General features: G+C 42.6%; 2 protein-coding genes across 2 annotated transcripts in view; both read left to right on the top strand.

Moving 5' to 3' along the window:
• Positions 1-13,144, top strand: part of LOC106562020 (uncharacterized) — a 51,025-nt gene extending 37,881 nt beyond the window's left edge. Inside the window, exon 4 of the mRNA XM_082978833.1 lies at positions 12,103-13,144. Coding sequence (XP_082834959.1) covers positions 12,103-12,304 — 202 coding nt within the window. The 3' untranslated portion in view covers positions 12,305-13,144. The remainder of the gene's footprint in view (positions 1-12,102) is intronic.
• Positions 13,145-19,517: 6,373 nt separating this feature from the next.
• Positions 19,518-26,614, top strand: part of pcsk5a (proprotein convertase subtilisin/kexin type 5a) — a 41,878-nt gene continuing 34,781 nt past the window's right edge. The window contains exons 1-8 of the mRNA XM_082978834.1: positions 19,518-19,973; positions 21,336-21,440; positions 21,759-21,932; positions 22,324-22,467; positions 22,790-22,866; positions 23,183-23,271; positions 25,383-25,555; positions 26,223-26,441. Of these exons, the coding sequence (XP_082834960.1) occupies positions 19,791-19,973; positions 21,336-21,440; positions 21,759-21,932; positions 22,324-22,467; positions 22,790-22,866; positions 23,183-23,271; positions 25,383-25,555; positions 26,223-26,441 (1,164 nt within the window). The 5' untranslated portion in view covers positions 19,518-19,790. The remainder of the gene's footprint in view (positions 19,974-21,335; positions 21,441-21,758; positions 21,933-22,323; positions 22,468-22,789; positions 22,867-23,182; positions 23,272-25,382; positions 25,556-26,222; positions 26,442-26,614) is intronic.

Consider the following 26,614-nt stretch of genomic DNA (forward strand, 5'->3'; position numbering starts at 1 on the left):
TCAAAAAGTTATACGGCTGCACCATCGAGAGCATCTTGACTGGCTGCTTCAGCACTTTGTATGGCAAATGCACCACATTCAACCGCAAAGCGCTACAGAGGGTTGTGCGGACGGCCCAGTACATCACTGGGGCCAAGCTCCCTGCCATCCAGGACCTCTATATCAGGTGTTGCAAACGTTACCAGAGCATCAGTTCTTGGACTAACAGGGGTGAGGAGGGGGTGCGTGGGGGGTGCTGTGGGATTATTTAAGATACTCTTTGAAGAGGTAGGGTTTCGGATGTTTTCAGACAATGGGCAGGGACTCTGCTGTCCTAGCTTCATGGGGTAGCAGGTTCTACCATTGGGATGCCAGGACAGAGAAGAGCTTGGACTGGGCTGAGCTGGAGCTGACCTCCTGTTGGGGTGGGAGGGCCAAGAGACCAGAGGTGGCAGAACGGAGTACTCAGTTTGGGGTCTAGAGTTTAGGCAGAGCCTGAAGGTAGGGAGGGGCAGTACCTCTTGCTGCTCTGTTAGCAAGTACCATGATTTTGTAGAGGATGCGAGCTTCAACTGGAAGCCAGTGGAGTGTGCGGAGGAGCAGGGTGACATGGGAGAATTTGGGAAGGTTGAACAACAGGCAGGCTGCACTGCTCTGGATAAGTTGCAGGGGTTTGATGGCACAAGGTTGTGATGGCACAAGTCAACAGCGAGTTGAGGTAAGGTCATGAAGAGCTGCTCCGTCTTGTCGAGGTTGCGCATGAGGTGGTGGGACGACATCCAAGCTGAGATATCTGCCAGGCAGGAGAAAAGTAGTTGAGTGTCATCCGCATAGCAATGATAAGTGAGACCGTGTGAGGATGTGATAGACCATTCTAGATCTAGTGAGGAGCAATGCATTTTGAAGACATCATGAATTAATCAAACAGGCCTGGTTGCCGGGTTGCCGCACACACAGAGACAGAACCGACAGGGACACATGTATAACATAATGCGACCAGCAAAACAAATCACACTGTTTACACAACCTATGGTAGCCTAACACCACTATCACACCAGGGGAAAGGGGGTACCTAGTCAGTTGCACAATTGAATTCATTCAACCAAACTGTATCTTCTGCATTTAACCCAACCCCTCTGAATCAGAGAGGTGAGGGGGGCTGCCTTAATCGACATCATCCAATCCCAGGGAGCAGCTGTTGAGGGTTAACTGCCTCGCTCAATTGGAGAACAGCAATTCTTTTCCACCTTGCCGGCTCTGGGATTCAAAGCAATTTTGGTCGAACACATTGACACGGCTGATAAACAGGCGACAGCAGTCACACACAGCATTAAATTAATGTTAAAGAATAAGCAGTCCATTCACTCCAGTAGGCCCCATGAAATCATAACAATACAAAAGCACAACCTGTCACACCCTGATCTGTTTCACCTGTCTTTGTGCTTGTCTCCACCCCCCTCCAGGTGTCGCCCATCTTCCCCATTATCCTCAGTGTATTTTTCCTGTGTTCTCTGTTTGTCTGTTGCCAGTTTGTTTTGTTCGTCAAGCCTACGAGCAGTTTTCCCCTTGCTCCTGTCTGTTTCTAGTTCCTGTTTTCTAGTTTTCCCAGTTTTGACCATTCTGCCTGCCCTGACCGCAGTTCTGTACCTTGTCACACCACACTGGATTATTGACCTCTGCCTGCCCTGACCCTGACCCTGCCTTCCATTCTGTACCTTTTGGACTCATCTGGATTACCAACCTCTGCCTGCCCTCGACACTGTTTGCATTCGGGTCTTCCCTAAAACGTGACACAATCATTTCATTTCCAAAATGAAATGAACATACCAGCTATTACTTCCGATTGCAAAACTATTTTATCACGTTCATCACACTAACCAGTGATCTAAAGTTTAAATTCAACAACGTTACACAGTCATTATTTTCAAAGACCATTGTAATTATTTCGCCTCTATGGCCTATTTATTGCCTACCTCACTACTCTTCTACATTTGCACTGTCACGTCCTGGCCAGTATAAGGATTAATTGTTATTGTAGTTTGGTCAGGACGTGGCAGAGGGTATTTGGTTTATGTGGTTCGAGGTGGTGGTTTTTCTAAAAAGGGCATTTGATTTATGTATTCCGGGGTTTTTGGGCACTGTTCCTTATTTATGTAATTCTATGTTTAGTCTAGGTAATCTGTTTCTATGTTGAGTTAATTGGGGTGGACTTCCAATTGAAGGCAGCTGTGTGGTGTTGCCTTTGATTGGAAGTCCTATATTAGTTGGGTGTGTTTGTCTGTGTATTTGTGGGAGATTGTTTTGTGCTTAGTGTGTGTGAGAGCCTAACAGGACTGTCAGTATATCGTGAGTTCGTTTTGTTATTTTTGTATGTTCGTTTTTGAGTTTATTAAATGTTCAAAAAAATGAACTATCTCAACTCTGCTGCATATTGGTCTTCATTTTCCGACGATGATTTCGCCATATCGTCTGACGACGAAGAAATCCCTGACATGCACACACTGTACATAGATTTTTCTATTTTTTTCTATTGTGTTATTGACTGTACGTTTGTTTATGTGTAACTCTGTGTTGTTTTTGTCGCACTGCTTTGCTTTATCTTGGCCAGGTCACAGTTGTAAATGAGAACTTGTTCTCAACTGGCCTACCTGGTTAAATAAGGTAAAGAAAAAAAAGAAAGAATTAGCTAGCAAGCAAGCTGCAACAAAAAAAACAGTGCCACTCACCAAATGACGATAATTTGTTTGAAAGAAGTTTGAAAGTTAATCTTAAAAATGGTGATATTAAAAAATTATCAACACCATCCACCTTGAAGTTAATAACAGCTGTGGAAGACACCGTCACCATTGTCACACTACTACAACACAAGCTAGCTAACATTACAAGCGTTAGCGTGGGAAAACTACTCCTTGCACCACTGATTATTTGCTCTTCTGCTCTCAGACGTGACTTACTTTGAATGGTTCCATCCATTGCAAGTCAAAATGTGATTGGTTCATTCCACTGTCACTGCACAATTCAGATTTAATACAATTAAATGGTAAAGGCCTTCTGTCCAGCTTCTGGAGGGCTAGCCAATGGCTGAGCTAGCTAGATTTTTCTATCCAGAGACCACAAGAGAAAAAAACCTGATTGGACATTAACCCTTCTCTTTCCAACACAAACTGAAGAGATTAAATCAAAATATTATTCAAATGATTGTAAAGATGAAATAGAAATGTAAACTAAATGTTATTTAGAAAATATATTTTTTTATATACAGTTGAAGTTTAGTCATTAAAACTCGTTTTTCAACCACTCCACAAATGTCTTGTTAACAAACTATAGTTATGGAAAGTCGGTTAGGACATCTACTTTGTGCATGACACAAGTCATTTTTTCAACAATTGTTTACAGACAGATTATTTCACTTATAATTCACTGTATCACAATTCCAGTGGGTCAGAGGTTTACATACACTAAGTTGACTGTGTCTTTAAACAGCTTGGAAAATTCCAGAAAATGATGTCATGGCTTTAGAAGCTTCTGATAGGCTAATTGACATCATTTGAGTCAACTTGAGGTGTAGCTGTGGATGTATTTCAAGGCCTACCTTCAAACTCACTGCCTCTTTGCTTGACATCATGGGAGAATCAAAATAAATCAGCCAAGGCCTCAGAAAAAAAAAATTGTAGTCTTCCACAAGTCTGGTTCATCCTTGGGAGCAATTTCCAAACGCCTGAAGATACCACGTTCATCTGTACAAACAATATTATGCAAGTATAAACACCATGGGACCACGCAGCCATCATACCGCTCAGGAAGGAGACGCGTTCTGTCTCCTAGAGATGAATGTACTTTGGTGCAAAAAGTGCAACTCAATCCCAGAACAACAGCAAAGGACCTTGTGAAGATGCTGGAGGAAACAGGTCCAAAAGTATCTATATCCACAGTAAAACAAGTCCTATATCGACACAACCTGAAAGGCCGCTCAGCAAGGAAGAAGCCACTGCTGTAAAACCGCCATAAAAAAAGCCAGACTACGGTTTGCAACTGCACATGGGGACAAAGATCATACTTTTTGGAGAAATGTCCTCTGGTCTGATGAAACAAAAATATAACTGTTCGGCCATGATGACCATCGTTATGTTTGGAGGAAAAGGGGGAGGCTTGCAAGCCCAAGAACACCATCCCAACCGTGAAGCACGGGAGTGGCAGCATCATGTTGTGGGGGTGTTTTGCTGCAGGAGGGACTGGTGCACTTCACAAAATAGATGGCTTCATGAGGAAGGAAAATGATGTAGATATATTGAAGCAACATCTCAAGACATCAGTCAGGAAGTTAATGCTAGGTTGCAAATGGACAATGACCCCAAACATACTTCCAAAGTTGTGGCAAAATAGCTTAAGGCCAATAAAGTCAAGGTATTGGAGTGGCCATCCCAAAGCCCTGACCTCAATCCCACAGAACATTTGTGGGCAGAACTGAAAAAGCTTGTGCGAGCAAGAAGGCCTACAAACCTGACTCAGTTACACCAGCTCTGTCAGGAGGAATGGGCCAAAATTCACCCAATTTATTGTGGGAAGGTTGTGGAAGGCTACCCGAAACGTTTTACCCAAGTTAAACAATTTAGAGGCAATGCTACCAAATACTAATTGAGTGTATGTGAACTTCTGACCCAATGGGAATGTGATGAAAGAAATAAAAGCTGAAATAAATAATTTTCCCTACTATTATTCTGACACTTCACATTCTTATAATAAAGTGGTGATCCTAACTGACCTAAAACAGGGAATTTTTACTAGGATTAGGTCAGGAATTGTGAAAAACTGAGTTTAAATGTATTTGACTAAGGTGTATGTAAACTTCCGACTTCAACTGCAAATCCTTCTCTGAAGGCCTAGAAGGCCCTCACGGTTCCTCACTGGCAGGGTTGGGTAGGTTACTTTCTAAATGTAATCTGTTATAGTTACAAGTTACCTGTCCAACATTGTAATCAGGAACGTAACTTTTGGATTACCCAAACTCAGTAACGTAATCTGATTACATTCTATTACTTTTAGATTACTTTCCCTTTAAGGAGCATTAGAAGAAGACAAAAATGTATGTTACCAATTGAACAACATCTATTGCTGGAGAAATCAATGTTCAAGTTGACCATATATGGATGTTCATTGCTGGCCATATATGGATGTTAAATGTTACTTTATGGGTTGGTTACGTAGGCTTCTTCTAACCCATTGCTTTCTACTACATATAATAATACTGCTAAATTATATCTTTACATTAGAAGTCTATCAGAATTCCAGTCATTCTAATAAATGTTACACCCCTTGATCTTCAAGAATAGGACTTGGAAATATGGAAGTATAGACTAGCCAAATTGTTTTACCTGAGAATGACCCCAAAACTAAGGACTTATTAGCCAGCCCTACTCTGTTGTGTATGATTTTATTGTCATGGAGGACTGATTGTGCTCATTGATTCGAGTTGAAAACTAAATGCTGCGCTCATGGAATTGCATGCTTTGCCAAGAGTGGGCCAAGCTGTCATGAAGGCAAAGGGTGGCTACTTTCAAGAATCTAAAATCTAAAATATATTTTGATTTGTTTAACTCTTTTTTGGTTACTACATTATTCCCTATGTGTTATTTCATAGTTTATATGAAGAAAAACCCCTGAATGAGTAGATGTGTCCAAACTTTTGACTGGTACTGTATATATAATATATAAATAAAAAAATGGATGTAGCAACTACAGATTGCCCCTTTAAGTCTATCAAAAGTGTTCGAGTTTGAGCATGTGTCCATTAGGCCTATGGATTTATTTTTTTATCAGCATGAATTAGATTGAGCAATAAAAGCCCCACTTTTATTCCATAGGCTTTTATCTGCACTATGCAACTGTTGCAAGAGCACATTTTTCACTTGCTGTCCACTGGTTTCAAAAACAATGATTGATAGGCAGTTTAAACTCCTTGAATGCAACCATTATTGGGTTCAAATACACATTTAGATTTGTGAACAGCCATCCACAACAACCACAATCCATAAGGCGCAAATAGCTAAATGAGAGAGCAGCAGTGTGATTCACATCAATGCGCTATGTAGATATCAATAATAAGTGATATCCGTATCGCCGTAGATTACACCACTATTGTCATCCTTACCTCCAAGCGTTTATTAAAGTTGGATAATCTTTGGATGCCGACAGCAGTCGCACAATTGGAAGACATACCTTGGAATGTAGCCTACAAAAGCCTATTCCTGCTCTTTTCCCGTGATCCATCAAACACATTTGTTGTGTCATCATATTGGTCTCTGACTTGTGGACAGACTCGCTCAGGTGGAACAAACTTAAACTTGTGCCTTTTTTCAATGATGATTTGAATGTCATTGAGAAAACAGAAAAGTGTCAAAGATTGTTTTTTGCAAACATCCTTTCAGAATTTAAAAGTAATCCTCGAATGAATCTAGTTTTTCAAAAGTATCGGTGATCTGATTACAATATTTTTGCTGGTAACATAACAGATAAAAGTTACTGTTTTTTGTAATCCCTTACATGTAACGGATTACATGTAATCCGTTACTCCCCAAACCTGCCCACTGGGAACTGGTACTCCCTGTATATAGCTCAGTGGCGGTCGGTGCCGTTTAAAATGTGGGACGTCGATAATTTTTTTAGGAGCATGGCCTTATTGCTATTACAGCATATTGGATGACTGTCATTCATATTCCATTCACACAGCTCAATGTAACATTGATAGGTTTAGGATACTACATGAAACTCAAATTTTCCCTGTACCCATCATGAGGTTGCTACAACCTAATCTATGAATGAAAGTTTACAATGTAGGTGCACAGGTCGAGAAAAACGTTTGAGAAATCAAGGTGACAGACAGTGACACATTCAATACCGCCTTGCACACTCTTGCCTGCATCTACCTGATCTAGGGTGTAATCTTTAGTCCAACAGTTGCAAACAAGTGTTTCTATTGGACAAATTCAGGTATGTTTATCCCTGTTTTGTTCCGTTTGCTTCTGTTGAAGAAACATTTTTCAACAGGGCTTCCACCATTTTAATGTAGTCAATTGGATGGGACTTTCAACTTCTTTGGCTGATCCCTCCTGTTGACCCGGTTAGAGTCATGTCCCACTGGGTCATCAGGAGGGATCAGCCAATCGTGAAGAAGAAAACGGATTACTTCTTATTGGAGATAGCCTCAATGGTGCTGCCCATGCTGTCACAGGCACCTCAATGGCACAGATACAAAGATGAGTCCTCTATCTATCTCTATGGGGAAACTCTGTCATATCCAGGACTGCACCTGTCCATAACCTGTAATACATTACATAAATGGAAGGGACTTCCTCACCCACTGGAGATAGAGCCTCACCCAGAGAGCTGTGCATGTCAGTGTGTGGTTAGACAGACAAATCCTTAGATTTGTCCAAATGGACAAATAGAATGCTATTCTAGTTCTGGTTAGACACCTGAAGTTGTACTCTACAAACTTCTACACACAACTTATTATTATTTGTTAGCTAAGTCTAGGCTGTATAAGCACATCAATATGATATTTACAGCATAACATTTGTGTCATTGTAACCTGAACACACTCATTGATTGTCGTTGTTAAATGTATCTACACTCATGCTAGGCGATATTTGTGCAATGTCCACATGTAGCCTACACCTGTTGTAGAGATATTAGTAGTTCTGGGATTTGTCCCCCGGGAAAGATCTAACAGCGGACATAAGGAGAGATGAGACGAGAAAAAACTAGCCAGTTATAGAATATTGTTGTAGCACAGCTGAGCTGACTCAAGACCTGGCATTCAAGACAACTCTTGTTTGCCTTCAATCATGGCCGCTGAGCATTGATGAAAAACAATGCCAAATCAGGAAGTGCAGTCGCCCTTTAATATTATGACCAGAGAAACCTGGATTTGCCGTAGAATACTTTTCAGAGAATATGTGTAGATTCGGGAGTGTATTGCAGGTCAATCAATTATTTATTACAATTGGCAGACTTTGTATACCATCAGTAGATTTTTATGTGCACAGAAATAAGGTAATTTCGTTTTTTTTTACAAAGCCATAAGATACTGTACGTGGTATAGCAAAGTACAATCTGAGGTGAGTACATGGGGCGCTATATACAGTGGCTTGCGAAAGTATTCACCCCCCTTGGCATTTTTCCTATTTTGTTACCTTACAATCTGGAATTAAAATGGATTTTTGGGGGGTTTGTATCATTTGATTTACACAACATGCCTACCACTTTGAAGATGCAAAATATTTTTTCTTGTGAAACAAACAAGAAATAAGACAAAAAAACTGAAAACTTGAACGTGAGTAGCTATTCACCCCCACTCAATACTTTGTAGAGGCACCTTTTGCAGCAATTACAGCTGCAAGTCTCTTGGGGTATGTCTCTATAAGCTTGGCACATCTAGTCAGTGGGATTTTTGCCCATTCTTCAAGGCAAAACTGCTCCAGCTCCTTCAAATTGGATGGCTTCCATTGGTGTATAGCAATCATACCACAGAATCTCAATTGGATTGAGGTCTGGGCATAAACTAGACCATTCCAAGACATTTCAATGTTTCCCCATAAACCCCTCGAGTGTTGCTTTAGCAGTATGTTTAGGGTCATTGTCCTGCTGGAAGGTGAACCTCCTTCCCAGTCTCAAATCTCTTGAAGACTGAAACAGGTTTCCCTCAAGAATTTCCCTGTATGTAGCGCCATCCATCATTCCTTCAATTCTGACCAGTTTCCTAGTCCCTGCCGATGAAAAACATCCACACAGCATGATGCTGCCACCACCATGCTTCACTGTGGGGATGTTCTTCTTAGGGTGATGAGAGGTGTTGGGTTTGCGCCAGACATAGCATTTTCTTTGATGGCCAAAAGGCTACATTTTTGTCTCATCTGACCAGAGTACCTTCTTCCATATGTTTGAGGAGTCTCCCACATGCCTTTTGGCGAACACCAAATGTGTTGGCTTATTTTTTTCTTAAGCAATTCATTTTTTCTGACCACTCTTCCATAAAGCCCAGCTCTGTGGAGTGTACGGCTTAAAGTGGTCCTATGGACAGATACTCCAATCTCCGCTGTGGAGCTTTGCAGCTCCTTCAGGATCATCTTTGGTCTCTTTGTTGCCTCAGATTAATGCCCTCCTTGTCTGGTCTGTGGGTTTTGGTGGGTGGCCCCCTCTTGGCAGGTTTGTTGTGGTGCCATATTCTTTCAATTTTTTAATAATGGATTTAATGGTGCTCCGTGGGATGTTCAAAGTTTCACATTTGTACTTCTCCACAACTTTGTCCCTGACCTGTTTGGAGAGCTCCTTGCAGACTCTGGGGCCTTTCAGAACAGGTATACTAAGATCATGTGATAGATCATGTGACACTTAGATTGCACACAGGTTGACTTAATTTAACTAATTATGTGACTTCTGAAGGTAATTGGATGCACCAGATCTTATTTAGGGGCTTCATAGCAAAGGGGCTGAATACATATGCAAGCACCACTTTTCCGTTTTACATTTTTTTGAATTTTTTGAAACAAGTATTTTTTTTTCATTTCACTTCACCAATTTGGACTATTTTGTGTATGCCCATTACATGAAATCCAAATAAAAATCAATTTAAATTACAGGTTGTAAGGCAACAAAATAAGAAAAATGCCAAGGGGGATGAATACTTTTGCAAGGCACTGTATCTCTGCAGATGAGCTGTCTATCTGATCACAATCACTGATACTGGTCCCCCTCCACCTTCTGGTTGTATATGGATAACTTGTAATTATGTTTCCATAAAAAAAACATAAATTACTATAATATTTTTTGGAATCTATCAAATTACTATAGGCCGAAATTAGGTGTTTTTGGCTGGGGTCAAAATGACCCAAAAGGATTCACTAAACTAAGTCCACACAAAACAATCATTTAGATTTGTTAAGAACAAGTTGATTGACAGTCATGAAAAAAAGAAAGATTTGAATAAACCACATTTGGGCTAAGATCGAAATTATGCCTCTGGCGTCAAATTGACCCCAGTCTGTAGCTTGAGGGTTAAAGCACCTTTTAGGACAGCACATCAGTAGCACAGCAGCACAGCAAAGGGGTAGGAGTGTGTGTGTGTGTGCTTGCATGCACGGCGCATGTGTCTTTCCTCTTGTGTATGTTTGCATGCACGGTGTTTGTGTGTGTGTGTGTGCACGCGTGTGTGCATGTGTGTGTGTTTTGTTTGGTGCCACAGCACAGTAGTCACTAAGTAGGCTTCTTGATGCTCGATGCTAGCTGAGATAATTAAGGTTGAGGGCGGACAGCTCCCTCCAGTGCCTGTCGAGCGTTGATCACGCTGGGGCCACAGACTGGGGCTTTTCATTTACACAAAGAGGAACTCAGCAGGAACATAGGACATCTCACTGGGGAACTCTGGTGGGGTGCTGTCTTGGGATAGTGGTGGCGCGTACAGAGGGAGGGCATGTTTGTGTGTGTGTGTGTGTTGGGATGGGGCAGAGGGAGTAGGCTACTCAGCTAGTGTTTGAGGCTGTCTCGACACTATTTAATTGTTGCTGGAGTTGGTCTGTGTTTTATCTGAAGCTTTAGCAGTCAGTCACACAGCAGTCCCCTAAGCTTCCATGGATAGACTCTTTATATTCTAGAGCGAAAAGAGGTTTGGTTTTGAAGTGACTTTTCTCCACCTTCTGTACTACAGTAGTATACAGTGGGGATGGATGAAATCCCCTTTGAGATACTCCGTCTGTACTGTTGCCTGCCTTTTGTTCATTACTCTGCCTGCCTGTGTCTGTCTGAGTGCCTAAATTCCTGAGAGTGTTTTTGTGCGTTTGAATAACTGAAGTGGCTGGTAAGCGAGCGACTATGTGTGTGTGTGTGTGGGAGGCTAAGCCGGATGTCTAGTATGAATTGACAAGAATATGAAGCTCCTGATACATCTCATTGTTCTGCTGTTGAAGCTCAGGGTCCTGCTGTTGTGTCAAGTCTCGCCCTCTGCATTTCTCTATCCCACTCATTCGCTCTCTCTCTCCTCCCACTGAAAGAGGGAGGAGTGATGCTGTGATGAGAAACTCCACCTAACTAGGACACTCACTGCATAATCAGGAAGAACAGCAAGCAGCAAAGTAAAAAAAGATAAAAATATGCTTGCAGGGAGAGGCAGAATTCAGTTTACAGAACGTGTAGCTGCAGGTAAATACGATTCTTATAGGCTTTTCTTTATCTACGATGTGTTTATTTCTTAATGCCTCACCTGAATAGCTTATAGACTGTGGAGGGGGTGCATCATAGTTTAAACCTGACTCTACTCCTACATACTAGGCCCTAAAGCTATACTGTCACCACCGAAGCAGCATCTTAGCTGCCTTTCTTTTTCTTCCTTTTTCCCTTGATTTTTCTACCCCTCTTTTGGTTTATTCACACTATGGAGCCAAGCTGAACCAAGCCGAGCCAGGCTGTACTGTGCTGACTTGCTTACTCATCCACCATAGTTATTGGAACCAAGCAGGAAAGGACAATGGGTGTGTTCGTAAATTGCCTCCAGAGTGCGCTCTGGACTGCTCATAGACTCAGAGCATTGTCAGATTGTCTGTTCATAAATTCAGAGCGTTTCACTCTCAGAGCGGTCAGACCACACACTGGACGCTCTAGGTGAAGAGTAGGGTTGATCCTAGCTTTCTGATCTCACAATGGCAGTCAAGCACCGAAGCTAACTGGCTAAAGCTGGATAGCTTGGTAGCTACATCCAGACATACAGAAAATGAGAGAAGACTTTACTCTGAACATTTGACTTACCTTAGCAGAGCTGGTTCGACTGTTTTCATGTTATCTAGAGGGCCAGTGACTTTAACTGTTTTACTGGCAAGAATTTAATTGAGTTTTTTATGTTTACTGAAACCTGTCATAACAACCAGGTGTAGGTTGTTTGTACATGCATCAATTATTCTGAGCTGTGGGACTCTCAAACCAGAGTGCAGTAATATCGGAGTAGATTGCAAGAGCGGATTTATGAACGCACCCAATGTGAAAAGAAAATATCTAAGCCAGTATGGTACAGTTCAGGTTGACATGATAGTGAGAGGCGGGTATTTGTGACTTAATCCTTCTGTCTCTTCTCTGCAGTGTGGAGCATGACTTCCGGCTGCAGGAGGGGGCAGTAACCCGCACGTGGAGGGTAGGAGACCCTCCAGAGGGCTCCCCCCTAGCTGCTGTGACCCCCCAGCCCACCACGCCACACCGCCAGGATTCACCCCTGCCGGTGACACCGGCACGCCCCCCTCACAGCGGCAAGAAGAGCCGAAAGAAGTGCTTTTGGTTCTTGTGAATTTTAAAAGGGGAAGAGTAGCGAAGGACACAATGAATTAGGACACTTCTAAAGACTGCGGAGGACTGAGTGGTAGTGTGTGGAGTGTGGGGCCCAGATATGGAAGGAGAGAGAAAAATAAAACGGACACTCAAAACAAGTGTTAGAAGAAGCAGCAAACAAGAGGGAAAATGTAAAAAAGGTATAAAAGAGATATTAAAGAGGTATGAAGGCAGTTAAAGGACCTGGAAGACCCCTAGTGAGGTGATGAATGGAATCTGTTTTGATCCTGACGTGTTTGAACTGTACAGTGTGGAGAGTGGAACATGCATGTGTTGTAGTTGCACCGAAATGCCTCTTCAGCACCTGAGATCAGTTGTTCGTGCAGGGCCCTCCCTGTACTGTAAAATGTGCTGAAGTCTTCTGAAAACTTGATCCACCTGGTAGGGGCAATTATAGAAATGAAAGTGTAGAAGATGAAAAGAAAAGGTAAGGAGAAAAGAAAGGAGAAGGAAGCGACTAAGTATAAAAGGCTAGGGAGTAAAAATGAGAGGAAAAGAATGAGTGTACAGAGAGAAGAGAGGAAGGATCCATCCTCATCACTAATGGACAAATGAGGGTCAGAACACCAGCTTTTATATCCAGAGATGTTTCAGCCAATCAATTATTATGATGACCCTTATTTAAAACTTTTCATAGAACTGATCATTCAAAAACTACACACACACACAGTCAGGCTGAGAAATGTACCACAAGAAAAAGTAAGGGTAAAAAAAAGATTAAAGTGTACATAAAACAGAGTGTTCTACTGCTTGAATTGCTATATTTCAGATACGGATTACTGGTCTATAAACTATTTTACCACAATTTGTTTGCTTTATGTAATTTATGCTCTCATTGATTTTTAACAGGATGAACACAAGTATATAGCACCTATAACACTAGTACTTACTTTATTGTAAGTCGCTCTGGAAAAGTATGCGCTGGGTGGCATATAGTATTATATATTATGAGTGAATAATCACTTAAACGTTAGTAAGACTGTGGTCGTGACACAATGGTGTTTCAACTAACAACTTTTCTGCATGCAAATACATCGATTGGGATGAAACGCCTGTTGACCTCAAGCGATGCAGGACCCGAAACATTATGCAACCCAACACAAGAAGACGCAGAAGCAGTGCATCATGGTCCCCCAGATGGCTTTGCAGACCAACTTGTCCTGTACGCTCCGGGGCTCGTCTCACAAAATTAAGCCTCAGCTGCTTGACGACTGCAAACGACCAAAAACACAGCAGATTCCTCGTTAGTGATGGTCTTCTCATCGTGACACATACTTGTGTCAAAAGTCTACACAAACGTTTGACAACAACAGTCACTTTGTTTTCTTCAAAATCTTATGCAATTGATTGGGAAAGGGGGATACCTAGTCAGTTGTACAACTGCATGCCTTCAACTGAAATGTGTCTTCCGCATTTAACCCAACCCCCTGAATCAGAGAGGTGGGGGGGGCTGCCTTAATCAACATCCACATCTTCGGCACTCAGGAAACAGTGGGTTAACTGCCTTGCTCAGAGGCAGAATGACAGATTTTTACCTTGTCAGCTCAGGAATTTGACCCACCTTTCAGTTACAGGCCCAATGCTCTAACCACTCGGCTACCTAGCCTTATTCTTTCTCGCAGTTTCCCAATACAGACAAGACGGTGTTGGCTGAAGGAAGGAGAACGGAGTGTTTCGTTTTGGGAACAGATGTAGTGTGGCAGATGTTGCAGAGACAGAATTGATATTTCAAGGCTACACAGACACAACCCAACAGCCTAACTGTTTCAGGCTGCCACTCTGAACAGGTTTCAAGCAACACGCCCTCGTGTGTCGATAGATAGGACACTTGGTTGAACAATTGAAGAGCGAGCACTGCCCAGTTCTTGCTGCTGAGCACCCGGACATGGATCCTCACACACACACACACACAGAGTAACAAAGTCTCTCTCTCTCTCTCTCTCTTGCACACGCACACGCACACGCACACGCACACACACACACACACACACACACACACATTCTGGGACATTGCATCACACAGCCTAATTCAGTTCAATAGAGGCCCGAGGCTCACCAACTGAACCCTGCATCCTGTGGTGCTCCAATGAGGTATATAAGTGGAAGTGCTTTTGCTGTGCAAGTATCACAGTCCTAAAAACACACAAACACGCGCACAATCCCCCTCCCACACACAGCAACCCCTCCAACATACACACCCCAAATGTATAGTGCTTCTCTCAGATGATATTACATTATCTCCCCCCCAGAGCAACACAGTTGTTTCTCACCCACACATCCAGAGGCCTTTCCCCATCTCCCTTCCTTGGCTCTGTGTGAGGAGTGTAGAGTTGTCAGTCATTAATCCTGTACAGCAGTGAGCTGTAATCCTGATGACAGAGCAGGGATTACAGAACAGAAAAGAAGATCTGAGGTCTGCCTGGGAGGAAGGAACAAAGGGGAAGAGAGGAAGACTGGCTCAGAATACATACAAATACACAGCCAGGTTGGACTGGAAAATGGTAAAGGTAACACATTTTGTCAGTGCTGCAGAACAGATAAGGGTGATTCACAAAAGCAGCTCCCCATCACATCAATTCAGCTCTGCTCTGTCGGTGTGAGTCTAAAGGCAGATGTCAAAGTGTAGCATTACAGTGGCTGAGAAGCGGGAGTGATGGGTTCAAATGGATGAACACAATGTCTGTTTCGAGACACTTCAAAGCGATGCCAGGGTCAAAGTTGGCCAACGCAACGTAACGCAATCCAATGCAATGCAGCTAATAGGCTTCACTGACAAATTCTGACCCGAGGCATCAACAAAAGTGCATGAAATCCATGTCTGCCCTTGTACGTGCTGAAGATTAATGCTATTATGAGTCATTAGTCTAAGCTGTTAAAGAATAGAGAAATTATGTCTCTCTTTCTTATCAGATGACAACAAATACGGTAATTCTACTGTACAGCCAATGTGATAAAAACTGTCGGAGGAACAGTACCATCCACTTAGACAGCTATTCAAAGTATTGTTTGCCAAATGTCCACAAAATGATGCGGAGCAAGCTAGATGACTTTTATTATTTCCTCACTAGTGATTTGATTAAATACATCGCTTACCTGTAATTCTGCACAAAGATTTTTCTCATTAAGCTGAAAGATGAGGACCCTGTATTGCCAACAATGGAGAGGGAAAACATTATATATTGAATAGTTTGCAGAAGAAAATGTGATTTCATGCAAGATTTGAGCACACACACACACACACACACACACACACACACACACACACACACACACACACACACACACACACACACACACACACACACACACACACACACACACACACACACACAACCACAAAACACACACACACAAACACAGTGGAAATGGAAAATAAACTTTTCTTGACTGCAGGGAGTTAAACATTGCCTCTGCACATCTCGTAGCTTGGCTGGCACAAAGTCATATTGAGGGATTTCAAAGGCAGAACCGCCGCACTTATCGGAGTGCCATCTACATGTGTAGTGCCGCTGCAGTGGCTATGTCACAGGGGAACAGTGAATAATGAATTAAGGACCTGCCAAGTTTGAGTCAATTCAGGCGCAGATTGGTTTAATAAAATATGAGCTAAATTCTCCCCCGCCACCCCCGACATCACCACAGTGAAGAAAGACCAGGGCATTAATCACTATATGTAAATAAAGCCCAGTTAAAGAGTCTGGGGGGGGGGGGGGGGGGGAGTACACAGAGTGATTTTTCTGGCTTCCATTATCAGGAGGAAAATGGGTTTGAGATATTTATTGTGCTGCGAAGTGTAATGAATAACTGTCCTAATCATAGGCCTAGCCCTGCAGCCACTTGTCACAGTAGCTAGTTAGTTTAATTAGAGGGTTGTGTAGGTAAAGCAACCTGGCCTATAGCCTGTTTATTAGACTGCATAAAGGGGAAGGGAAAGGGGATTTATTCAAAATGAGGGCTAACCCAATTTCTTTCAGTAAGAGCTGTTATTGCTGGTAAAACAGCAGACCGAAAAACGCAATCTCAGACAGAGAAAGTCCCTTGGAACGCGTTCAAACAATTGAATAATTCTACGGTTTGAATAATAAGCAACAAATGCTGAAAACAAAACTAAAGACTTTCAGACTGTCAGAACTTCAAGATGTTTGTTTGCATTTGCATTGAACAACTATCCCCTTGGGACCTGTACTCTAGAGGTGCATTAAGAGTTAGTATTAAAGAAAAACATTTTAACACCAAATAAATAGGTAGGAGGGCTGATGCCTTAGCTACCCGCGGGGTAGTCTAGGTGCTCAAGAATCCAGTTTGACAATTATTTCCAGGGGAATTTGCAGTTTGTTTGAGCTTAATTTTTTGTAACATCAAAGTCAGTCTCTCCAAGGACATGTTAGATAACTTCAAAGTCCTGTGACTGCTTGCCGAGAGGTGCTTTTTCTTTGTTTTCTTCAGCTTTCATCCAGTTTGTTTTCTTTCCAAAGTCAAATACTAGATAATAAAGACCATGTGCATATTGCATCACCGACCCTTTTATTAAAATGTGCAATTCAAAAGGAATACATTTAACTGAATAAAGGGAATTCTATTTCAACTATTACAACACGCTGCCTACATGATGTAGAAGTATAATGAATGATTCATATAAATAATAAATAATTTGACAAACTTGCAATGGCTCGACGATGAAAGAATATACACTGAACAAAAATATAAACGCAACATGCAACAATTTCAAAGATTTTACTGAGGCCCTTGCGCATGCACGCTGACTTCGGTCGCCAGTTGGACGGTGTTTCCTCCGACACGTTGGGGCGGCTGGCTTCCGCGTTAAGCGAGCAGCGTGTCAAGAAGCAGTGTGGCTTGGCAGGGTCGTGTTTCAGAGGACACGTGGCTCTCAACCTTCGCCTCTCCCGAGTCCCGTATGGGAGTTGCAGCGATGGGACAAGACTGTAACTACCAATTGGATATTATGAAATTGAGAAAAAGGGGTAAAAAATAATTTACATTTGTTTTTAAGTAGGGGCGTGGATCAGAAATCCAGTCAGTATCTGGTGTGACCACCATTTGCCTCATGCAGCGCAAGTTGATAGAGTTGATCAGGCTGTTGATTGTGGCCTGTGGAATGTTGTCCCACTCCTCTTCAATGGCTGTGCCAAGTTTCTGGATATTGGCGGGAACTGGAACACTCTGTCGTACATGTCGATCCAGACCATCCCAAACATGCTCAATGGGTGACATGTCTGGTGAGTATGCAGGCCTGGGACATTTTTAGCTTCCAGGAATTATGTACAGATCCTTGCGACATGGGGCCGTGCATTATCATGCTGAAACATGAGGTAATGGTGGCAGATGAATGGCACGACAATGGGCCTCAGAATCTCTGTCCATACAAATTGCCACCGATAAAATTGTGTTCGTTGTCCGTAGCTTATGCCTGCCCATACCATAGCCCCACAGCCACCATAGGGCACTCTGTTCATAATGTTGACAACAGCAAACCGCTCGCCAACACAACGCCAGTCACGCTGTCTACCATCTGCCCAGTACAGTTGAAACTGGGATTCATCCATGAAGAACACACTTCTCCAGCGTGCCAGTGGCCATCAAAGGTGAGCATTTGCCCACGGAAGTCGGTTACGGCGCTGAACTGTAGTCAGGTCAAGACCCTGGTGAGGACGACAAGCACGCAGATAAGCTTCCCTGAGACACTTTCCAGGCTGCATCACATCCGGCCATGATTGGGAGTCCCATAGGGTGGCGCACAATTGGCCCAGCGTTGTCCATGTTTGGCCAGGGAATGCTGTCATTTTAAATAAGAATTTGTTCTTAACTGACTTGCCTAGTTAAATAAAGGTTAAATAAATAAAAAATGTTTGTGCAGAAATTATTCAGTTGTGCAAACCCACAGTTTCATCAGCTGTCCAGGTGGCTGGTCTCAGATGATCGCACAGGTGAAGAAAACCCGATGTGGGCTGGCGCGGTTGCACGTGGTCTCCGGTTATGAGGCCGGTTGGACATACTGCCAAATTTTCTCTAACGAGGCAGCTTATGGTAGAGAAATTAACATTAAATAATCTGGCAACAGCTCTGGTGGACATTCAGTCAGCCATGCCAATTGCACTCTCCCTCTGTGGCATTGTGTGACAAAACTGCACACTTTAGAGTGACCTTTTATTGTCCCAGCACAAGGTGAACCTGTGTAATGAATGTGCTGTTTAACCAGCTTCTTGATATGCCACACCTGTCAGGTGGATGGATTATCTTGGCAAAGGAGAAATGCTCACTAACAGGGATGTAAACACATTTTTTCACAAAATTTGAGAGAAATAAGCTTTTTGTGCATATGGAACATTTCTGGGATCTTTTATTTAAGCTCATGAAACAAGGGACCAACACTTTACATGTTGCGTTTATATTTTTGTTCAGTATATATTCTATCAGAAAAACATTTCAAACATTATCACATTTTAGGAATGGATTGAGACTTCATTGTACTAGTGGATCTAATGTTCATTCAGAGGGTGTCAGGTCAAGGTATTGTAAATGCAAATGGTGTTTTCAATGGATAACAGATAGTTAAAGGGAATATTATTCATTGTATATCAGATGATTTCATACCTCAAAGATCCATATGACACTGATGTGTAGATCCCAGTAAATATGTTGCAATAAATCTGCAGGCCTCTGTCTTGAAGTGATCCTAAATGAATAGGAGGGATTGTCAATCTAATTAGGAACTCTGAGTCTGACATAATTACCTCCCAAGCACAGTGGTGTCAAATCCTCACTAAGGAGGCTACTCATCTGCCACACAGAATAGGCCCAATCATACAAGTTAACACTTCTAAGGGAGTAATTGAAATGGAAGTACATTTTAGTCATTTAGCAGACGGTCTTATCCAGAGGGCCTTACAGTTGTGAATGCATACATTTCATCCCCCGTGGGAATCGAACCCACAACTCTGGCGTTGCAAACACCATGCTATACCAACTGAGCCACACAGTCAACATGTCTCAGTTAGTAAATCCTTCATAGACTAGGCCATTACTAATGATGCGTCAAGTATTTGTAAATTATATCATTTTTGTCAATCAAATCACTTTGTAAACATTGTGCAATATAGGCCTACAGTTTAACCAATAATAGGCCTATTTGATTTGTGTCACCAAGGAGTGACTGAAAGGAGATACTACGGGGTCACTGAAGATGGCAATCTGATATCTAGGCTAGTCTGCATTCTAAATGAAGTTGGTCCTCACTGGTAGATTTCAACAGGGAAATGTCATTTTTCTGCAGGACACGTTTTGAACGCAGTCATTCACGGATAATATTCTTATTTGTTTTCGAACATAGGTCGATCTCAGTAAATGACAACTTCCTCGCTATGTGAAGGCGCTTCAGACGGTGAAAGGAGTCCGAGAGAAAACTTTTGTAAAAACTTCTGAGCGAAATGACACGGAATGTACCTCTTTCAACCGGAATGGTGGTTCTTTCCGCGTTTCTTTGGATGGGGAGTCTCGTGCCACTCTGTCAACCGTTAATATACACAAATGACTGGGCGGTCAGGATAAATGGGGCACCCGCGTCTGCAGACAGTATAGCAGAGAAATATGGATTTCACAATTTGGGTCAGGTAAATTCTCCTCAAAAGTTGCATATGATCATTATACTTTTTCTACTGTAGCCTAATGTTTCTTTTGCAGAGACAAAGTTAGCATTCATGAATCGACTGCAATGCAAATATATGGGGAAAAACGTTACACCGGTCTATAGCCAAGGCCCACTAAACTTCTCTTTGGCTAACGGACTAAACTGCTGGTGACAGAATTTAAGTTCACCGTGGAGTTTAGTCCGCTATTCTTCGGCCTAAACATGATGTCTAACTTTACTCGTGCGCACATCATTACCTTTGTCAAATTTGTCCATCGACCCAGCATTTTGATACATAGCCTATGTCTATTTTTGTATTAGCTGTTTCCTTTAAAGTATGCCTATTTTTGGATGAAAGACGTTTTCTATCCCATGTGGATGACAAGCTTTTTGCATGAAATGCTGGATTGGATCTGAATCATTCACGGTTGTTTGGCTGGGGCAGACATCAGATTCGTGTCTGAGACTTCAAACAGTCATGTGGCCCCCATATCAAATTAGCCAAGTCATTGACCTTGTAGTGAGCACCCACATCAGACTATCTTCCTTATCAGAAGATTCAGGCCAAAAGCCCTATTTTCATATGACCTAGGCCTACATCTTTTCAGAGCTGAACGGAAGGCTCACGCAACAATTTGCCATACTGGTTCAAGGATAAGATTGAGTTCAGTCACCTCACAACTCAGTAGGTCGGTGTATGATAGTTTGAATTGGGACCAATGAGTCATCATTTCCACTCATGGATTACAACAGTAGTATGGTCCTAAATAGAAAAGCACTACTCTTACTGTTTTGTCCTTCCCTCTATTAGCGCCCTGATGGAAACATGATCTGTTTTGTGTAGCCCTAGCCTAAGTTCCATTCTGTTCAGGTCCAGGCACACATATGTAATGGTGGTATTATGATAAGCCTGGGTGTCAGAAAGGAGTGTACCCACAGGGTATAGCCCGGCCCATGGCTCGGTACCTGGGGTTCAGGTTGCCCTGGCCTGAAAGTCTAGTAGGGGTGTAAAGTAACCTTCTCAATGACTGATGTCAATGACAGCTTCATTATTTATCAGCCATTTAGACATGGGGACACAGTTGAAAAAGCGGCAGATCTTGTTAGGATACATATACCCGATTATACACGGCAAGTAGCCTAGTGTTTAGAGCATTGGGCCAGTAACCAAAAGGTTGCTGGATCAAATCCCTGAGCTGACAAGGTACAAATCTGTTGTTCTGCCCCTGAACAAGGCGGTTAACCCACTGTTCCCCGGTAGGCCGTCATTGTAAATAAGAATTTGTTCTTAACTGGTTTGCGTAGTTAAAAAAAATAATAATAATGTGTTTCCTACTTTGCGCAGATTGGAGACTTGAACAACTTTTATAGTTTCCGCCACAGTGGGACGGTGGAGCGGTCCACGTTGTCCAACAAAGACTTTACCGACCTCATCGCCAAGGAGACCAAGGTAGAGTAACTTGATCCCATTGGAGGTGTTATTGATACCCTCCTATATCATTTATTAGCTGCATGACATGCTGCACACACACACGAATGAGCACACACACAAGCAAGCAGTCACGCACACACATGCACACACAAAAGACATACTCAATTGATGTAAAAACAAATAAATCTATATGAATATCATTTTACCTTTTACCTGTACGGGATTCAGCAGACTCAGCAAACATGTAAAACTCCACCTTGTACTGTCTAAAGTGTGGATTCCATACTACTGTAAGTAGCCTACACTAGGAGTCCTATAACCTCCATTCCTCTGCAGGTGGAATGGGTGCAGCAGCAGGTGGTCCATTGGAGGACCAAGAGGAACTCCAGAGCCAGTCACATCTACTCCATTGACGTTCGGACGAAACACATTCACCCAGGCCCCGTCCAACCTAACCAGACCCAGACACTGGTTTTCAATGACCCCCAGTGGTGCAGCTTGTGGTACATTGTGAGTATCTCTCAGCTGAGAGGGCACAACTGCACTGAAGACATACAGTAATGGCCGCGTTCCAGCACTTTTTCTTAAATGCATCCTTTCTCTTACCTTGAGGTACCCACTAATCCAACATGACATGATTGATGAGAGCATTGTAAGCGAAACAGATCAGTGATTACCTCAAGGAAGGAAGGAAGGATGAGTTTCAAAGGTATATTTAAACAGGGTCAAACATACATTTACAAACATGCTACAGGTGTGTGTGCATTAGCCACATTTGCCCCATTGTTTTGTATTGTGCTTTGCAAGGACGCCTTGTAGTTATAACTATTACTGAAGTAACAGCTAATGATCCAAATAAACAAGTAAACATGACATGTACTGATCCACCCCCCATCAACAGCACTGCAGTGAGGGCTCCCAGGGCTGTCCTTCCTACATGAACATCGAGGGGGCCTGGAGGAGAGGACACACAGGGAAGGGAGTGGTGGTGTCCGTCTTGGATGACGGCATCGAGAGAGAGCATCCTGATCTCAGGCCAAATTATGTAAGTGCCTCGGGAACCGTCTCTTTGAAGACTTCACAAGGACATTTATTAAAAGCAATTTGGCATATGTCCCGAATGTAAAAGTCCAGAGCTGAGACAATATGCAGTCAAAGCTCTTGGCCCGGAGCTTTTAAAGGTCAACGCAGAGTATTAAAATACAGGCTAAACGTCTTGTCTGCTTTAGTGTTCAGACACGCCTGGTTGATTTGTGAGTCAATAGGCTCTGACTGGTGGAGTATAGGCTAGACCAGACTAGACTGGAAGACACTAAAAGCCAATTAGCCATTGACTTTTGTTTTTTTTATGTGTCGCTGTTTCTTAGGACCCCTTTGCCAGCTATGATTTCAATGGGAATGATGATGACCCCACGCCCAGATACGACTCCAGCAATGACAACAGGTTATTCTTATTTTCAATATGCATATTGCTCATAGCTGGGGCTGTGAGTTTTTTGTGGTAAGTTGATGTGGTCAGGAAATACTCAAGGCCCTACTTATTGCAGCTTTTTGCAGAATCTTAGCCCATTTTATGAAGCAACTTTTTTTTTAAATCCCACAAATACACTCATATATTATGTTCATGTTATATGAATATGCATATTCACTTGTTTGAATGTGTCTATTCTTTGCCAGTTTGATATTGTACATATAGCCTGTCTCCTCATAGATATGAAACTAAGCTAATGTGGTATACATTCCCTTTTTTTTCTGGTAAGCCATGGGACAAAATGTGCTGGGATGGTTGCCGCGGCAGCAAATAACTCTCAGTGCACCGTTGGAATCTCCTTCAATGCTCGGATAGGTGGTGAGTTTTGAGTTCTTTATTAGTCCCGTTTATAAAAACATGAAATGTAGGGGACTTCCGAGTGGCGCAGCAGTCTAAGACACTGCATCGCAGTGCTAGAGGTGATACTACAGACCCGGGTTCAATCACGGACGGTATCACAACCGGCCGTGATCGGGAGTCCCATAGGGCGGCGCACAATTGGCCCAGCATCATCCGGGTTAGGGGAGGGTTTGGCCAGCGGGGTTATACTTGGCTCATCGCACTCTAGCGACTCCATGTGGCAGACCGGCCGCCTGCAGGCTGACTTCGCTCATCAGTTCAATAGTGTTTCCTCTGACACATTGGTGCGCCTAGCTTCCAGATGAAGTGGGCGGGTGTTAACCTGTTGAGGACAGACGTTCCGCTAGCGGAACCCCGTTCCGCCTGCGGAACCCCTAGCCAACAGCCAATGGCATCGCACGGCGCAAAATACAAAACCAACTAAAATACCACAATTCAATTTTCTCAAACAATCAACTATTTTACACCATTTTAAAGATAAGACTCTCATTAATCTAACCACATTGTCCGATTTCAAAAAGGCTTTACAGCGAAAGCAAAACATTAGATTTTGTTAGGAGAGTACATAGACACAAATAATCACACAGCCATTTTCCAAGCAATGTCACATAAACCCAAACCACAGCTAAATGCAGCACTAACCTTTGATGATCTTCATCAGATGACACTCCTAGGACATTATGTTATACAATACATGCATGTTTTGTTCAATCAAGTTCATATTTATATCAAAAAACAGCTTTTTACATTAGCATGTGATGTTCAGAACTAAACACCGAAAACTTCTGGTGAATTTACTAAATTACTCATGATAAACGTTCACAAAAAATCTAACAATTATTTTAAGAATTATACATACAGAACTCCTTTATGCAATCGCGGTGTCAGATTTTAAAATAGCTTTTCGGCGAAAGCACATTTTGCAATATTCTGAGTACATAGCTCGGCCATCACGGCTAGCTATTTTGACACCCACCAAGTTTGGGGCTCACTAAACTCAGAATTACTATTAGAAAAATTTGATTACCTTTGCTGTTCTTCGTCAGAATGCACTCCCGGGACTTCTACTTCAACAACAAATGTTGTTTTGGTTCCAAATAATCCATAGTTATATTCAAATAGCTCCGTTTTGTTCGTGCGTTCAGGTCACTATCCAAAGGGTGACGCACGAGCGCATTTCGTGACAAAAAATGTCAAAAATATTCCATTACCGTACTTCGAAGCATGTCAAACGCTGTTTAAAATACATTTTTATGCTATTTTTCTCGTAAAATAGCGATAATATTCCAACCGGGCAACGTTTTATTCATTAAAGGCTGAAAGAAAAAAATGGAGTAGTCTCGTGAACGCGCATCTCAGTCTCACTGTCCCCAGGCTGACCACTTACAAATTCTGCTGCTGTTCTTTGCCCAGAGACAGCAGACAACCCATTCCACTTACTGATGGCTTTAGAGAGCCAATGGAAGCCTTAGAAAATGTCACGTTACAGCACAGATGCTGTATTTTCAATAGAGATGCAACAGAAGGACAACAAATTGTCAGACAGGGCACTTCCTGTATGGAATCTTCTCAGGTTTTGGCCTGCCATATGAGTTCTGTTATACTCACAGACACCATTCAAACAGTTTTAGAAACTTTAGAGTGTTTTCTATCTAAATACTGCCCCCTATCCCAAAGAAGTTAAGATGTGCAGTCAGGCCTGTCATGTTTTGGAGGACCCATGACTCGACCTTCGCCTCCGGAGCCGGTTGGGGAGTTGTAGAGATGAGACAAAATCGAAATTGGGGAGAAAAAGGCGATTTAAAAAAAATAAAAATAAAATGTATCTCCTTGGTGCAAGCACCATAAATATGGACAAATACTGTATATTCAGTTCAAGTTCAGTTTAAAAAAATATTAAATAGAAGGTATATTGAAGATGCATACATACTGTATGGTGCTGAAGGTCTCTAAGTCAGGCGGTCCCATAACAATATAATCTCATTCTAGTCGGTCTATTCCTATGGGTGATCCATCCTATGTAGTGAATACTAAGGTTATGAAGGTCCATCCCACTCCCGTATCTGCAGGCATTCGTATGTTGGACGGAGATGTGACGGACATAGTAGAGGCCCAATCCCTGAGCTTCAGGCAGCAGCACATTGATATTTACTCTGCCAGCTGGGGGCCGGAGGATGATGGGAGAACTGTGGAAGGACCTGGCCCTCTGGCTCGCCTCGCATTAGACAACGGCATACGCACTGTGAGTGTGTCTGTGTGTCTGTCTAACTCCTCTGCATCAGTACAGTCAAAACGTTTATTCTCCACTGTGTGTGTGCATGTGCACATGTGTATATACTTGTTTTCCTACCTTATCAGGGCCCCAATGTCAATACAACAGAATGTCCTGACAAGGTAGGAAAACAATTACTTTATTTCGAAAAGTCAGGACTTTTTTCCATGTCCTGAATTTGTTCAACTGCTATTTTAAGTTTAAGGATTAGGTTTTTGTGGTTAGGGTTACATTTAGGGTTAGGGTTTTTGGGGTTAAGGTCAGGGTTAGGGAAAATGACCATTGAAAATCCTAAACTATTTTTCTCCACAAAAAGTCCAGAAATTTCATGAAAATAAAGCTGTGTGTGAGTGTTTGGCCTCAGGCTGTATGTTTACTTCTAGTGCTTCTCTTTATCTTCATATCAATATGTAAATAACATACAAATATGAATCATTAGTGACTCTTCACGCTTGGCATTAATCACAGGGGAGAAGGGTGCCCTTAGATCTAGGATCAGTTTGCACCCCCGCTAATCTAAACCAACGGTGAGGGGAATACGCAAGAACAACCTTAGATCAGTGTCTAGAATCCAAATCCTATAAAACCTTGATGAAGGTAATTTGACCAAAACTACTACTCGCATGAACCCCCCCAGGGAAGGAAGGGGCGTGGCTCCATCTTCGTGTGGGCGTCGGGTAACGGTGGGCGGAGCAGGGATCACTGCTCCTGTGACGGCTACACCAACAGCATCTACACCATCTCCATCAGCAGCACCACCCATAGCGGGGCCAGGCCCGACTACCTGGAGCCATGCCCTTCAACACTGGCCTCCACCTACAGCTCCTTCTCCACCGACAGACAGGGAGCCAAGATGGTGAGTCAAGCTGTATATCTGCCCCAACCCGGCTATACGTGACGAGTAAATTTAGATTTGACTTCGTTATTGGATTTGATACAATAGCTGCATATGACAGTGATTTAAAACGTGTTAAATGTGCAGCCACTTCAGCTCTTTTCAGCTGCAGCGCTTGTTTGTGAAATGAAAGG

This window comes from Salmo salar, chromosome 01, assembly GCF_965601325.2.
Source record: "Salmo salar chromosome 01, fSalSal1, whole genome shotgun sequence".
NCBI classification, from domain to species: Eukaryota; Metazoa; Chordata; class Actinopteri; order Salmoniformes; family Salmonidae; genus Salmo; species Salmo salar.